Below are 15,689 nucleotides of genomic sequence, written 5' to 3'. Positions count from 1 at the left end.
ACTTTATTTACATTACGTTATTTACAATCTGGGAAGATGGGATGTGAATGGAGGAGGGTATTAGTAAAGTGTTGAAGTTGCCTGGAGGTGGTGTTTTAGAGCGCTTTTGAAGGAATATAGAGATGCACTTTTATACCTGTTGGGAGTGCATTCTATATTGATGTTGCATAGAAAGAGAATGAGTTAAGACCTTTGTTAGATCGGAATCTGGGTTTAATGTGGTTTGTGGAGCTCCCCCTGGTGTTGTGGTTATGGCGGTCATTTACGCAACTCAGTATTCTTCTTCCTCCAAACACGACGAGTTGAGTTTATGCCAAAAATTTCTATTTTGGTTTCATCTGACCACATGACATTCTCCCAATCCTCTGCTGTATCATCCATGTATCCATTTTGGTGTAAACTCAACTCGTCGTGTTTGGAGGAAGAAGAATACTGAGTTGCATCCCAAGAACACCATACCTACTGTGAAGCATGGGGGTGGAAACATCATGTTTTTCTGCTAAGGGGACAGGACGATTGATCCGTGTTAAGGAAAGAATGAATGGGGCCATGTATCGTGAGATTTTGAGCCAAAACCTCCTTCCATCAGTGAGAGCTTTGAATGGTTGACCAAATACTTATTTTCCACCATCATTTACAAATAAATTCTTAAAAATTCCTACAATGTGAATTCCTGGATTTTTTTTTTCCACATTGTGTCTCTCACAGTTGAAGTGTACCTATGATGAAAATTACAGACCTCTGTCATCATTTTAAGTGTGAGAACTTGCACAATCGCTGGCTGACTAAATACTTTTTTGCCCCACTGTATAATAAGTACTTAATAATGACTAATTAAGAGCCAATACATTACTAATGTACATGTTAATAAGCAATTAATTAATGGTGACTGTGTTCTCCATACAAAAGTGTTACCAAAATATTATATGGCTCTCGTGGAAATACATTTTAAAATATTTAGCTTTCATGGCTCTCTCAGCCAAAAAGGTTCCCGACCCCTGTTTTAAAGCATCCATCGGCCGATAATATATTGAACGCTACAACAGTGGCTCCCATTACCTGCAACTTCAAAGCCTTTTTTAACATCTTTAAAATCCCCAATTTAAAAAAAAAAAAAAAATTCTCATAATCATTATGACAATTTTCTTTTAAAGTGCAGTTCACTTATAAGTAAGATGCAAACAATCCATTCTTTATTCTCTCTCTAACAAGCTTTTTCTTGGAAACAGCCAGATTCCATTTTGGATAAGCTACCCCAAAAAATAAAGGCACTACTATCCAGTCTAGTCTATAAGTGAAGAACCCAGCAAGCTCCAAGTGTTTTAGGCTTACAAAACCTGAGAATCGGATGGATGCGGTGTTAAAATGGCAATGTCAATCAATCAATGTTTACTTATATAGCCCTAAATCACTAGTGTCTCAAAGGGCTGCACAAACCACAACACAAACCACTACGACATCCTCGGTAGGCCCACATAAGGGCAAGGAAAACTCACACCCAGTGGGACGTCGGTGACAATGATGACTATGAGAACCTTGGAGAGGAGGAAAGCAATGGATGTCGAGCGGGTCTAACATGATACTGTGAAAGTTCAATCCATAATGGATCCAACACAGTCGCGAGAGTCCAGTCCAAAGCGGATCCAACACAGCAGCGAGAGTCCCGTCCACAGCGGAGCCAGCAGGAAACCATCCCAAGCGGAGGCGGATCAGCAGCGCAGAGATGTCCCCAGCCGATACACAGACGAGCAGTACATTGCCACCGGATCGGACCGGACCCCCTCCACAAGGGAGAGTGGGACATAGGAGAAAAAGAAAAGAAACGGCAGATCAACTGGTCTAAAAAGGGAGTCTATTTAAAGGCTAGAGCAGGGGTGCCTATTACGTCGATCGCGAGCTACCAGTCGACCGCGGGGGGTGTGTCAGTCGATCTCCAGCCAGGCTTTTAAAAAAAATAGACCTAAAAATGAGTGATCATCAATCTTCACCAAGACGTCACTTAAATGACATTCACGGTACCGGAGGGTCTTGTGAGATGACGCTGGCTGCTGCAAGATCATTATTATGAAAATATGACCGAGAGGAAGGCGAGAAACACTTTTTATTTCAACAGACTCTCGCGCCGTACCTTCCGTCAAAACTCTAAAGGCCGACTGCACATTTCCTATCTTCACAATAAAAGCCCTGCTTCATGCTGCCTGCGCTAACTAAATGCAGAGTCTCGGAAAGCTCTTATTTTGTTAGCGCAGGCAGCATGAAGCAGGGCTTTTATTGTGAAGATAGGAAATGTGCAGTCGGCCTTTAGAGTTTTGACGGAAGGGACGGCGCGAAAGTCTGTTGAAATAAAAAGTGTTTCTCGCCTTCCTCTCTGTCATTTTTTCATAATAATGATCTTGCAGCAGCCAGCGTCATCTCACAAGACCCTCGGGTGCCGTGAATGTCAATCAAGCAAGCTACGGAATTTGCCGCCAATGTTTTTCTTGTAAAGTGTATGGAAGCTGGATGAATTAGATGCCAAAAACCAACCACTTTCATGTGGTATTGTACAGAAAGGACAACTTTTTTTCTCCTCCATTTGAAAATGTGGGCGTTATCATCATTACTGTCTGATTCCAATCAATGCAAGTCATCAGAATCAGGTAATACACCAACTTATATTCTTGTCTTTGTGAAAGAAAGACATCTATATGTGTTACACATGCTTGTATTATCATTAAACACATTTAACTTGTTTACAAAAATGTCTCTTTCATAAATAAATAAATATAAATGATATATATAAATGAGGTAGATCCCCTCGAGTTGGTCAATTGAAAAGTAGCTCGCCTGCAGAAAAAGTGTGGGCACCCCTGGGCTAGAGTATACAAATAAGTTTTAGGTGAGACTTAAATGCTTCTACTGAGGTGGCATCTCGAACTTTAAATGAGATAAGGGTCTAAATTGGTTCATTGTTGTCCAGCAGCTGTCAGTTAACGGAAGTTTCCCCACTTCTGGCACCCAGTGCTCCACCGAATGAGGAGCAGGATGACGGCGATGCAGATGCTGCTGCTGTTTGTTTATAGGAGAGTAAATGTAATGCATGTTCAATGGGTCTCTTTTGCTACAGAAATGTGTTTCAATCAAAGCACAATAATATGAAAACGCTATTTATATTTGTAGGGTGGTGCGAGAGGGTCTTCCTTAATGATTACTCTTTAGCCGTGGGATTATTGGATCCTGTCAGACAGAATCCAAACACACACATTACTGACAATATGCTGGGGTTATTCTGTGCTCGGGAAGTCCTGCGGGGAGTGCTCAGAGAGTATGGGGTATCGGACTGTCTTATTGTGGCGGTCCACTCCCTGTATGATCAGTGCCAGAACTTGGTCCGCATTGCCGGCAGTAAGTCGGACACATTTCCAGTGAGGGTTGGACTCCGCCAAGGCTGTCCTTTGTCACCGATTCTGTTCATAACTTTTATGGACAGAATTTCTAGGCGCAGTCAAGGCGTTGAGGGGTTCCGGTTTGGTGGCTGCAGGATTAGGTCTCTGCTTTTTGCAGATGATGTGGTCCTGATGGCTTCATCTGACCGGGATCTTCAGCTCTCGCTGGATCGGTTCGCAGCCGAGTGTGAAGCGACCGGAATGAGAATCAGCACCTCCAAGTCCGAGTCCATGGTTCTCGCCCGGAAAAGGGTGAAATGCCATCTCCGGGTTGGGGAGGAGACCCTGCCCCAAGTGGAGGAGTTCAAGTACCTAGGAGTCTTGTTCACCAGTGAGGGAAGAGTGGATCGTGAGATCGACAGGCGGATCGGTGCGGCGTCTTCAGTAATGCGGGCGTTGTATCGATCCGTTGTGGTGAAGAAGGAGCTGAGCCGGAAGGCAAAGCTCTCAATTTACCGGTCGATCTACGTTCCCATCCTCACCTATGGTCATGAGCTTTGGGTCATGACCGAAAGGATAAGATCACGGGTACAAGCGGCCCAAATGAGTTTCCTCCGCCGGGTGGCGGGGCTCTCCCTTAGAGATAGGGTGAGAAGCTCTGCCATCCGGGAGGAACTCAAAGTAAAGCCGCTGCTCCTCCACATGGAGAGGAGCCAGATGAGGTGGTTCGGGCATCTGGTCAGGATGCCACCCGAACGCCTCCCTAGGGAGGTGTTTAGGGCACGTCCAACCAGTAGGAGGCCACGGGGAAGACCCAGGACACGTGGGGAAGACTATGTCTCCCGGCTGGCCTGGGAACGCCTCGGGATCCCCCGGGAAGAGCTAGACCAAGTGGCTGGGGAGAGGGAAGTCTGGGTTTCCCTGCTTAGGCTGTTGCCCCCGCGACCCGAACTCGGATAAGCGGAAGATGATGGATGGATGGATGGATGGATGGATATTCTGTGCACATCCATGCTCCAAACCCAAAAATATACGGTCCTCGATTGTCTTAGACCGCTGTAATAAAAGCGCTTTGAGAATGTATGAAGGACGAAGACTGAATAGGATCTGTGTATGTAAACTACAAGCTTGTCTCCAGAGCACGGTGGGGATTAAAGGATCATCCCTGACTATTTCCCACTCTTCCCCCTCCATTTTTCCTGCAGAAAATCTGCATTGTCTCTCCCCATTTTTTTGTTACAGCAGCGGAACAATCAATCAATCAATCAATCAATGTTTATTTATATAGCCCCAAATCACAAATGTCTCAAAGGACTGCACAAATCATTACGACTACGACATCCTCGGAAGAACCCACAAAAGGGCAAGGAAAACTCACACCCAGTGGGCAGGGAGAATTCACATCCAGTGGGACGCCAGTGACAATGCTGACTATGAGAAAACCTTGGAGAGGACCTCAGATGTGGGCAACCCCCCCCCTTCTAGGGGACCGAAAGCAATGGATGTCGAGCGGGTCTAACATGATACTGTGAAAGTTCAATCCATAGTGGCTCCAACACAGCCGCGAGAGTTCAGTTCAAAGCGGATCCAAGACAGCAGCGAGAGTCCCGTCCACAGGAAACCATCTCAAGCGGAGGCGGATCAGCAGCGTAGAGATGTCCCCAACCGATACACAGGCGAGCGGTCCATCCTGGGTCTCGACTCTGGACAGCCAGTACTTCATCCATGGTCATCGGACCGGACCCCCTCCACAAGGGAGGGGGGGGACATAGGAGAAAGAAAAGAAGCGGCAGATCCACTGGTCTAAAAAGGAGGTCTATTTAAAGGCTAGAGTATACAGATGAGTTTTAAGGTGAGACTTAAATGCTTCTACTGAGGTAGCATCTCGAACTGTTACCGGGAGGGCATTCCAGAGTACCGGAGCCCGAACGGAAATCTGCGTTTCTTGTTTGTCCTTTCGGAAAGTCAGTTCAAGGCTGTGGAAATGAACACTTGCAGATCAGGTACAGACATTATTTATGGAATTCTATATCCATGGAGATGTTCCATTAGAGATTAATGGGCTGAGTCTGTTTCCCGTTCCTCTTGGTGTCGGATGTTGGTGTTGATTTCATTTGTTGGAACGGGAAAAATGAATGCAAAACCTAAAAAAGGCCTTATTAGTTCATAGCTAAGATAGAATTGAATTGTCCCATAGGGGTTACGGTGTTTTCAGTATTAGCGTTCGTGTTTCTCTCCAGCTAACCACATCCACTGATGGCGTCCCAGGTCAAGACTCTGAGAATCATTGGTGGGGTGGAATTACCACACGGTCTTCTACTCGCATGGCTCGATTGTCTTTGCTTTGGAAGAGAGTGATTTATTGGATACCTGAGAGTATTCTCTCCTTCCCACTGCACTCTCAGCAAGCTGCCGAGAGACAAGTGTGCATTATAGATGAGGTCTTGGCAGGCGCCGCACTCTCACAGCACTCCAGTTACCCTCCAGGAGATGCACGCCGATACAGTAGCTGCTTTCGCATAAACATCGAAATAGCATCTTTGGCAAATGAACAGTCTCAGTTTGAGATTGACCAGACACTTTTATCGAGTCCAAATAAAGATCGAGGATTAAAGTGGCAAAGTTGTTATCTTTAGTCAGCTCGGTTGGTGCGCTGTTTACTGGGAAGTATACTCAAGTCTAAACTCTTCAGCCACGTCGCTCTTCCTGCTGGACTTTGATCTCCTTTTCCTGGTTTCTCACTCGAAGACCCGCATTCCCTTTTTGCTTCTGGTCCCTAAATCAGGGGTGTCAAACTCAAATACAGAGTGGGATAAACTTTGAAACGGAACAAAGCCGCGGGCCACGGTTGAACAAATTAACCGGTTTAGCTCGGTTGGTAGAGTGGCCGTGCCAGCAAGTTGAGGGTTGCAGGTTCGATTCCCGCTCCCGCCATCCTAGTCAGTGCCGTTGTGTCCTTGGGCAAGACACTTCACCCACCTGCTTCCAGTGCCACCCACACTGGTTTGAATGTAACTTAGATATTGGGTTTCACTATGTAAAGCGCTTTGAGTCACTAGAGAAAAAGCGCTATATAAAATATAATTCACTTCACTTTTAATGGGGACCCAAACAAGTTTTGCATTGAATATTGAACAAGCAAGGTTTATATAACTTTAGTGACATGCAAAATCCAGTTTCAAATAATAATAATAATAATTCAAAAAAATATCAACGGCATATCAAATCAAATTTAAATAAAAATGTTATGCCTTTTTTTCTATTTGCAATCTTCTGAGGTAAATATCAAATTTTTTCCACAGGCTATTTATAAATTTGAAAATAAAATAACAATAATGAATGAACCAAACATTCAAGCCTTGAAGTAGCAAGAGAAAATGCATGAATAAAACATTAATTATTGGTCAGTTTGCGGGAAGTTTCCCGGAAGAGTTAGTGCTGCAAGGGGTTCTGGGTATTTATTCTGTTGTGTTACCGTGCGGATGTTCACCCGAAATGTGTTTGTCATTCTTGTTTGGTGTGGGTTCACTGTTCTTTTTTAAATGAACCTTCAGCCACATCACTCTTCCTGCTGGACTTTGATCTCCTTTTCCTGGTTTTTCACTCGAAGACCCGCATTCCCTTTTTGCTTCTGATCCCTAAATGACTCCTTGAAGGTCTCCCAAGATACATAATTATATGATAAACACTAGTAATTCAATCACAGAACAACAACAGAGAGCATTTGATAGGATTTTACAGCATTATTTTGACCATACTTGCCAACCTTGAGACCTCCGAATTTGGGAGATGGGGGTTTCGGGGTTGCGGGGGTGTATATTGTAGCATCCCGGAAGAGTTAGTGCTGCAAGGGGTTCTGTGTATTTGTTCTGTTGAGTTTATGTCGTGTTACGGTGCGGATGTTCTCCCGAAATGTGTCCGTCATTCTTGTTTGGTGTGGGCTCACAGTGTGGCGCATATTTGTAACAGTGTTTAAAGTTGTTTATACGGCCACCCTCAGTGTGACCTGTATGGCTGTTGACCAAGTATTCCTTGCATTCACTTATGTGTGTGTTGTTTACTGTTTACTGGTGCGCTGTTTACTGGGAAATATACTGAAGTCTAAACTCTTCCTGACCACACTGTTCTTTTTTAAATGAACCTTCAGCCACGTCACTCTTCCTGCTGGACTTTGATCTGCTTTTCCTGGTTTTTCACTCGAAGACCCGCATTCCCTTTTTGCTTCTGATCCCTAAATGACTCCTTGAAGGTCTCCCAAAATACATAATTATATGATAAACACTAGTAATTCAATCACAGAACAACAACAGAGAGCATTTGATAGGATTTTACAGCATTATTATGACCATACTTGCCAACCTTGAGACCTCCGAATTTGGGAGATGGGGGTTTCGGGGTTGCGGGGGTGTATATTGTAGCGTCCTGTGATGGGTTAGTGCTGCAAGGGGGTCTGTGTATTTATTCTGTTGAGTTTATGTTGTGTTACGGTGCGGATGTTCTCCCAAAATGTGTCCGTCTTTCTTGTTTGGTGTGGGCTCACAGTGTGGCGCATATTTGTAACAGTGTTTAAAGTTGTTTATACGATCACCCTCAGTGTGACCTGTATGGCTGTTGACCAAGTATGCCTTGCATTCACTTATGTGTGTGTTGTTTACTGTTTACTGGTGCGCTGTTTATGGGAAATATACTCAAGTCTAAACTCTTCCTGACCACACTGTTCTTTTTTAAATGAACCTTCAGCCACGTCACTCTTCCTGCTGGACTTTGATCCCCTTTTCCTGGTTTTTCACTCGAAGACCTGCATTCCCTTTTTGCTTCTGATCCCTAAATGACTCCTTGAAGGTCTCCCAAAATACATAATTATGTGATAAACACTAGTAATTCAATCACAGAACAACAACAGAGAGCATTTGATAGGATTTTACAGCATTCTTATGACCATACTTGCCAACCTTGAGACCTCCGAATTTGGGAGATGGGGGTTTCGGGGATGTACATGATATAATGTGTGTATGTACTGTATATGTACGGTATATATATATATATATATATATATATATATATATATATATATATGTATCTATATATAGTCTCTTCTTAAGAATAATTGAGTGTAGCAAAAAGCTTGCTTGGTAACAATGAGTGGATGTGTTTGCTCAGACGATGATGCGCCAGATGTTTGGCTCTCAGCTTTTCTAATACACAGTAGCAGTTTTAATCCCCGCTATACTGATATAACACTCCACAGACCTCATACCAAAGCTCCGACTGTTTGTGCCTATGACGATTTAGGCACTATTCCCGGAAATTTCCCAGAAATTACGCTATTTCTGTTCAGTCTGTTGCACTGATTTGAATCTCATTTGATGTTTATTTATTAACTTGACCTTGTCCAGGCATGTAATGGCTAAACTCTGTAGTTGCAAATAATCATCATTGATGTAAGCTCTTCCAATACCAGATAAATGGAAATGGAAATGATTTATTGTCAATTCTTAACATGCACAAGACTCATAAGAACTGAAAAGTACATTTTCGGCACAGTCCCACAAAGAGCAGACATACGTTACAGGGAGACAAGACGGGACCGCCAACGGACGAGCCATTTTTACGACGCTCCTTAAAAAAGGTGGGAAAAAGGTGATATTGGGAAATCAATCAATCAATGTTTACTTATATAGCCCTAAATCACTAGTGTCTCAAAGGGCTGCACAAACCACAACAAAAACCACTACGACATCCTCGGTAGGCCCACGTAAGGGCAAGGAAAACTCACACCCATGGGGGAAGAGTAAAAAAATATCAGTCAAAGGCTGGACCCTTGGGAGGGGGTCCAGGCTGAGTCAAAGGGAAAAAAACCTCATTTGCAATGCACACATAAACACGTTACATTTAATCACTACAACTTGCACAGAGTGTGGAGGGGGGGTTTAAGCCCTGGAAGGCCCCGAGGGGAAAAACAAGCAATGGTGAAGGCGCGGGGTGAGGGAGGGGAGGCCCAATTGTCTTGGGTGTGATGGTGTAATGTTTTTGTAGACTAAGGCCGATCTGAAAAAGTTTGACTCCAGGTGTCGTTAAGAAGGGAGAGAGGTCAAAAGCGTCCATCATTGAGGTGTCCTCGGGGCTGTTTTTCAGAACAGCCTGGTCCTAGCGTCAAGGCCAGTGGTGCCCACACTTTTTCTGAAGGCGAGCTACTTTTCAATTGACCAACTCGAGGGGATCTACCTCATTTATATATATCATTTATATTTATTTATTTATGAAAGAGACATTTTTGTAAACAAGTTAAATGTGTTTAATGATAATACAAGCATGTGTAACACATATAGATGTCTTTCTTTCACAAAGACAAGAATATAAGTTGGTGTATTACCTGATTCTGATGACTTGCATTGATTGGAATCAGGCAGTAATGATGATAACGCCCACATTTTAAAAAGGAGGAGAAAAAAAGTTGTCCTTTCTGTACAATACCACATGAAAGTGGTTGCTTTTTGGCATCTCATTCATCCAGCTTCCATACACTTTACAAGAAAAACATTGGCGGCAAATTCCGTAGCTTGCTTGATTGACATTCACGGCACCCGAGGGTCTTGTGAGATGACGCTGGCTGCTGCCAGTTCATTATTATGAAGAAATGACGGAGAGGAAGGCGAGAAACACTTTTTATTTCAACAGACTTTCGCGCCGTCCCTTCCGTCAAAACTCTAAAGGCCGACTGCACATTTCCTATCTTCTAAATACAGAGTCTCGGAAAGCTCTTATTTTGTTAGTGCAGGCAGCATGAAGCAGGGCTTTTATTGTGAAGATAGGAAATGTGCAGTCGGCCTTTAGAGTTTTGACGGAAGGTACGGCGCGAGAGTCTGTTGAAATAAAAAGTGTTTCTCGCCTTCCTCTCGGTCATATTTTCATAATAATGATCTTGCAGCAGCCAGCGTCATCTCACAAGACCCTCCGGTACCGTGAATGTCATTTAAGTGACGTCTTGGTGAAGATTGATGATCACTAATTTTTAGGTCTATTTTTTTTAAAAGCCTGGCTGGAGATCGACTGACACACCCCCCGCGGTCGACTGGTAGCTCGCGGTCGACGTAATGGGCACCCCTGGTCAAGGCTATTCGAGGGAGTCAAATCGTAGATTAGTAGGGGTGTAACGGTACACAAAAATTTCGGTTCGGTACGTACCTCGGTTTAGAGGTCACGGTTCGGTTCATTTTCGGTACAGTAAGAAAACAATAAAATATACATTTTTGGGTTATTTATTTACCAAATTTGTAAACAATAGCTTTATCCTTTTAACATTGGGAACACTATAATAATTCTGCCCACGTTAATCCACATTAAACTGCCTCAAGTTGTTGCTTTGATTAAACAAAATGAAACAGTTTCCGTTGAAACTGTTTAATGTCAACTCATCATGCTTAATTTATTGCAGCATTTGGGAAGCCTGTAGTTGACTTTTATGATGTAAATGTTGTATTTTTATCAACATGTGAAAGCAGGGACCCTGCTATTCAAAACTAGGCTGCTACATTACTAATGATTCATGTAACTATAGCTGGAAAAATAGTACAATTGTAATAGGAGAGACTATTCATCCCTAAACACAATGGAGTTCAATGAAATAACAGACAGACAGGGCTTTGCTGCCCCTAAAACACACACACACACACTCACACACAGCAAAATGAGCTAACGTTACGCTAAAAGCTAATTAGCCCTCACCTCAAGCCTATACTGTGAGCTAGCTGAGCTGCAGTTTAAGTTATAGAAGGTCAACGGGCTCATAGTGATGTTTGTAATAGTTGTGACTGGGAAGTGTTTAGTATAATTTGGGTAGAGTGCGTTGCTCTCCTGCTAAACGAATATCTCTGCTCGACGCTAAAGCATTGACTACATCGCTCTGAAGTCTGAATACGCACTGCTGATTGGCTGTTACATCGCTCTGAATACGCACTGCTGATTGGCTTTGTATGTAACCAATCAGATGGTTGTGTGGGCGGGACAATGCTTGCTGCTGAGACAGAGCCACAGAGGCAGGAAGCAGAGCAGCTTGTGAAGACTTCTGCTTCTAAACACGTTCGTTACGCCCGCGTGCCGAACCGAAACCCCCGTACCGAAAGGGTTCAATACAAATACACGTACCGTTACACCCCTATAGATTAGGATGTTTGTTTTTCGCGAACAGACAAAACAATGGCTTGTCTGTTCTTAGTCTCAAATTCAATTCAATCTTCCTTATCAGCAAACTTCTCCATGATGTGATCCATCTTGCGAAATGAGAAGACTGTAGAAGTAGGAAGAGACCAGTACAATTGATTTGGTCCTGTGAATGTTTTTAAATGATCTTAGTCTTCAAGATCAGTTTGTTAATGTTTCTTCTTCGTCCATTTTTTACAGGTGATTCAACTTCCCTCGAGCCAGTGTGTTAGGACCACTCCTCATCAAGTGAACGCAGCCCATTTTGATGCATGACACCATGGGTAGTTCACCTGAGGTGCTCTCATGGACTTCCTGCCCCAGCATGTTGGTGGGCAAGCTAAAGGAGGAGCTTAAGCTCAGCGTGGTCGGGGACTCCATGAAGAAATCAAACGCACCTAACTCTCAAGCGCAGCCTCCTCCGCCCCCTCCTTCGATATTGCCCCCTCAGATAATTACTGACTTGGCGCCTCCGACGCACCTGTCCGTGCCCCAGCAGACGCTACAACCGCCCAACCAGGACGAAGACTCCGTGCTCGGGGGCTTAAGTCCCCAAAACACGGCTTTGAGCGTTGACTCTACGCGGGGTGAGGGTGGCCACTTTGACAACAGTGTGCTCCAGCTGCAGGAGCAGGACCAGGAGGAAGCCCAGTCACCAGCCTCCTGCGAGCATGGGGGCTGCGGCAGCGGAATGGAGGACCAGACGGGTGACAGGGACTGTCAAATGGACCACAACATCGAGGGAAGACACAGTCATCACCCCGATGACATCAAGCTGCACTTCCACAGAGCGGGGCCCGGGTCAGGCGGCTTCCTGGAGGGACTGTTCGGCTGTCTCCGGCCAGTCTGGAACATCATAGGAAAGTCGTATTCCACGGAATACAAGCTCCAACAACAAGGTGAGCTTATTGTTTTCCAGAGAAGGCTGTGCTGTTTTGTCGGTTTAAATTGAGGCCATTAGGAAGGCGGACTCGCCCCGCTGCAAGTGCGCTCAGACAGAACTGGGTTTTGTAGTTGCTGTTCTAAATTATCCGGGCAGTCTCTTCTAGAGTCATTTTTTAACCCACATACCACATTGCCTCATGGAGTGGCAGGGGGGTTTATTTGCAATGCATTAAGTACCAGGGGCCTCATGTATTAAACGTACGTTTGCAGAAAAACCAGGCCTACGCCCTTTTTCACGGCAAAGTTGAGGTGAACTGAACTTTGAAATTTGCGGCGCCTCAGGCCAACTTCATGGATGTTGTACGCACATTTCAACACGCTATGGATATTTATTCAAGGCTCAGAGGTGATGCTGGGTAACTAAAGAAGTGTCTCCTCAGAGATGGTTTCCTGTGGACGGGACTCTCGCTGCTGTCTTGGATCCGCTTGAACTGAACTCTCGCGGCTGTGTTGGAGCCACTATGGATTGAACTTTCACAGTATCATGTTAGACCCGCTCGATATCCATTGCTTTCGGTCCCCTAGAGGGGGGGGGGTTGCCCACATCTGAGGTCCTCTCCAAGGTTTCTCATAGTCAGCATTGTCACTGGCGTCCCACTGGATGTGAATTCTCCCTGCCCACTGGGTGTGAGTTTTCCTTGCCCTTTTGTGGGTTCTTCCGAGGATGTTGTAGTCGTAATGATTTGTGCAGTCCTTTGAGACATTTGTGATTTGGGGCTATATAAATAAACATTGATTGATTGATTGAGTGATTAAAGTAAAAAGTTAAAGTACCACTGATAGTCACACACACACTAAGTGTGGTGAAATTACCCTCTGCATTTGACCCATCCCCTTGTTCCACCCCTTGGGGGGTGAGGGGAGCAGTGAGCAGCAGCGGTGGCCGCGCTCAGGAATACATGTTTGGTGTTTAAAGCCCCAATTCCAACCCTTGATGCTGAGTGCCGAACAGGGAGTTAATGGGTCCCATTTTTATAGTCTTTGGTATGACTCGGCCGGGGTTTGAACTCACGACCTACCGATCTCAGGGCGGACACTAACCACAAGGCCATTAAAGTGCACATCAGAGACGTATGAACTATTACCACCCCGTGTATGCAATTACACAAATGGATATAAAAGCATAGACAAAGTTGTGCAAAAAACACATTAAATTATCAGTTAGATATATTAAATTCCCATATAGGGCAGCGATAGGTTGATTGGAAACACAAAATCGGCCCTAGTGTGTGACTGTTGTCTGTAGGGCTGGGCGATATATCGAGTATATATCAATATATCGAGTATATCGAGGTGAGTTTATACCAATAAACTCGATATATCGAGTATATCAATTTGAGTTTCTACCAAAATGGATACATGGATGATACAGCAGAGGATTGGGAGAATGTCATGTGGTCAGATGAAACCAAAATAGAACATTTTGGTATAAACTCAACTCGTCGTGTTTGGAGGAAGAAGAATACTGAGTTGCATCCCAAGAACACCAAACCTACTGTGAAGCATGGGGGTGGAAACATCATGCTTTGGGGCTGTTTTTCTGCTAAGGGGACAGGACGATTGATCCGTGTTAAGGAAAGAATGAATGGGGCCATGTATCGTGAGATTTTCAGCCAAAACCTCCTTCCATCAGTGAGAGCTTTGAATGGTTGACCAAATACTTATTTTCCACCATAATTTACAAATAAATTCTTTAAAATTCCTGGATTTTTTTCCCCACATTCTGTCTCCCACAGTTGAAGTGTACCTATGATGAAAATGACAGACCTCTGTCATCTTTTTAAGTGGGAGAACTTGCACAATCGGTAGCTGACAAAATACTTTTTTGCCCCACTGCATACTGTACATTATATACAGGAAGTGTCATATCTAAGTTGTCATTTTACATGTTTTCAGACATGTGGGAGGTTCCATTTGAGGAAATCTCCGAGTTGCAGTGGCTGGGTAGCGGCGCCCAGGGAGCCGTCTTTCTCGGCAAATTCCGCTCTGAAGAAGTAGCCATCAAAAAGGTGCGCGAGCAGAAGGAGACGGACATCAAGCACCTGCGGAAACTCAAGCATCCTAATATCATCAGCTTCAAGTAGGTCTCCAACCACTTGTTTTGCATCATCGTGCACGCGCCGCTCTGCTCACCTGTTTCTGGCGTGCTATCTCACTTAGGGGTGTATGCACGCAGGCGCCGTGTTACTGCATTATCATGGAGTACTGCGCCCAAGGCCAGCTCTATGAGGTGCTGAGAGCAGGACGGAAAGTCACCCCCAGGCTGCTGGTGGACTGGGCCTCGGGCATTGCCAGCGGCATGAACTACCTGCACCTTCACAAGATCATCCACAGGGATCTCAAATCTCCCAAGTGGGTTTCCTCCGACTGCTCGTACTGTCATGCATGACTGCGGCTCACACTCAAGTTTTTGGACCTAAGAACGGCATTGTTTGTAGAATTTACGGAGTATTTTTTTTTTCATAAACAAAGAAATTGGAACCACATTTATGTATATGAAGTCAAATATTTAAAAGAAGGTGATGCTAAATAGAGATTTTGTACTACAGTATACATATTTACAGCATACTTGCCAACCCTCCAGAATTTTCCGGGAGACTCACGAATTTCAGTGCCTTTCTCGAAAATCTCCCGGGAAAACCATCATCCATCCATCCATCCATCATCTTCCGCTTATCCGAGGTCGGGTCGCGGGGGCAACAGCCTAAGCAGAGAAACCCAGACTTCCCTCTCCCCAGCCACTTCGTCTAGCTCTTCCCGGGGGATCCCGAGGCGTTCCCAGGCCAGCCGGGAGACATAGTCTTCCCAGCGTGTCCTGGGTCTTCCCCGTGGCCTCCTACCGGTTGGACGTGCCCTAAACACCTCCCTAGGGAGGCGTTCGGGTGGCATCCTGACCAGATGCCCGAACCACCTCATCTGGCTCCTCTCGATGTGGAGGAGCAGCGGCTTTACTTTGAGTTCCTCCCGGATGACAGAGCTTCTCACCCTATCTCTAAGGGAGAGACCTGGAAACTCATTTGGGCCGCTTGTACCCGTGATCTTATCCTTTCGGTCATGACCCAAAGCTCATGACCATAGGTGAGGATGGGAACGTAGATCGACCGGTAAATTGAGAGCTTTGCCTTCCGGCTCAGCTCCTTCTTCACCACAACGGATCGATACAACGTCCGCATTACTGAA

General features: G+C 44.9%; 1 protein-coding gene across 2 annotated transcripts in view; it reads left to right on the top strand.

The window, feature by feature from the left end:
• The window catches only part of si:ch211-45c16.2 (mitogen-activated protein kinase kinase kinase 13), a 96,002-nt gene that overhangs the window by 49,401 nt on the left and 30,912 nt on the right, over positions 1-15,689 (top strand). For both annotated transcript variants that reach the window (XM_061880106.1, XM_061880107.1), the window contains 3 exons: positions 11,766-12,463; positions 14,406-14,589; positions 14,670-14,861. In XM_061880106.1, the coding sequence (XP_061736090.1) occupies positions 11,833-12,463; positions 14,406-14,589; positions 14,670-14,861 (1,007 nt within the window). In that variant the 5' untranslated portion in view covers positions 11,766-11,832. The remainder of the gene's footprint in view (positions 1-11,765; positions 12,464-14,405; positions 14,590-14,669; positions 14,862-15,689) is intronic.

Source organism: Nerophis ophidion, linkage group LG19 (assembly GCF_033978795.1).
Source record: "Nerophis ophidion isolate RoL-2023_Sa linkage group LG19, RoL_Noph_v1.0, whole genome shotgun sequence".
Classification (NCBI taxonomy): domain Eukaryota; kingdom Metazoa; phylum Chordata; class Actinopteri; order Syngnathiformes; family Syngnathidae; genus Nerophis; species Nerophis ophidion.
This window is presented reverse-complemented; position numbering and strand designations above follow the sequence as displayed.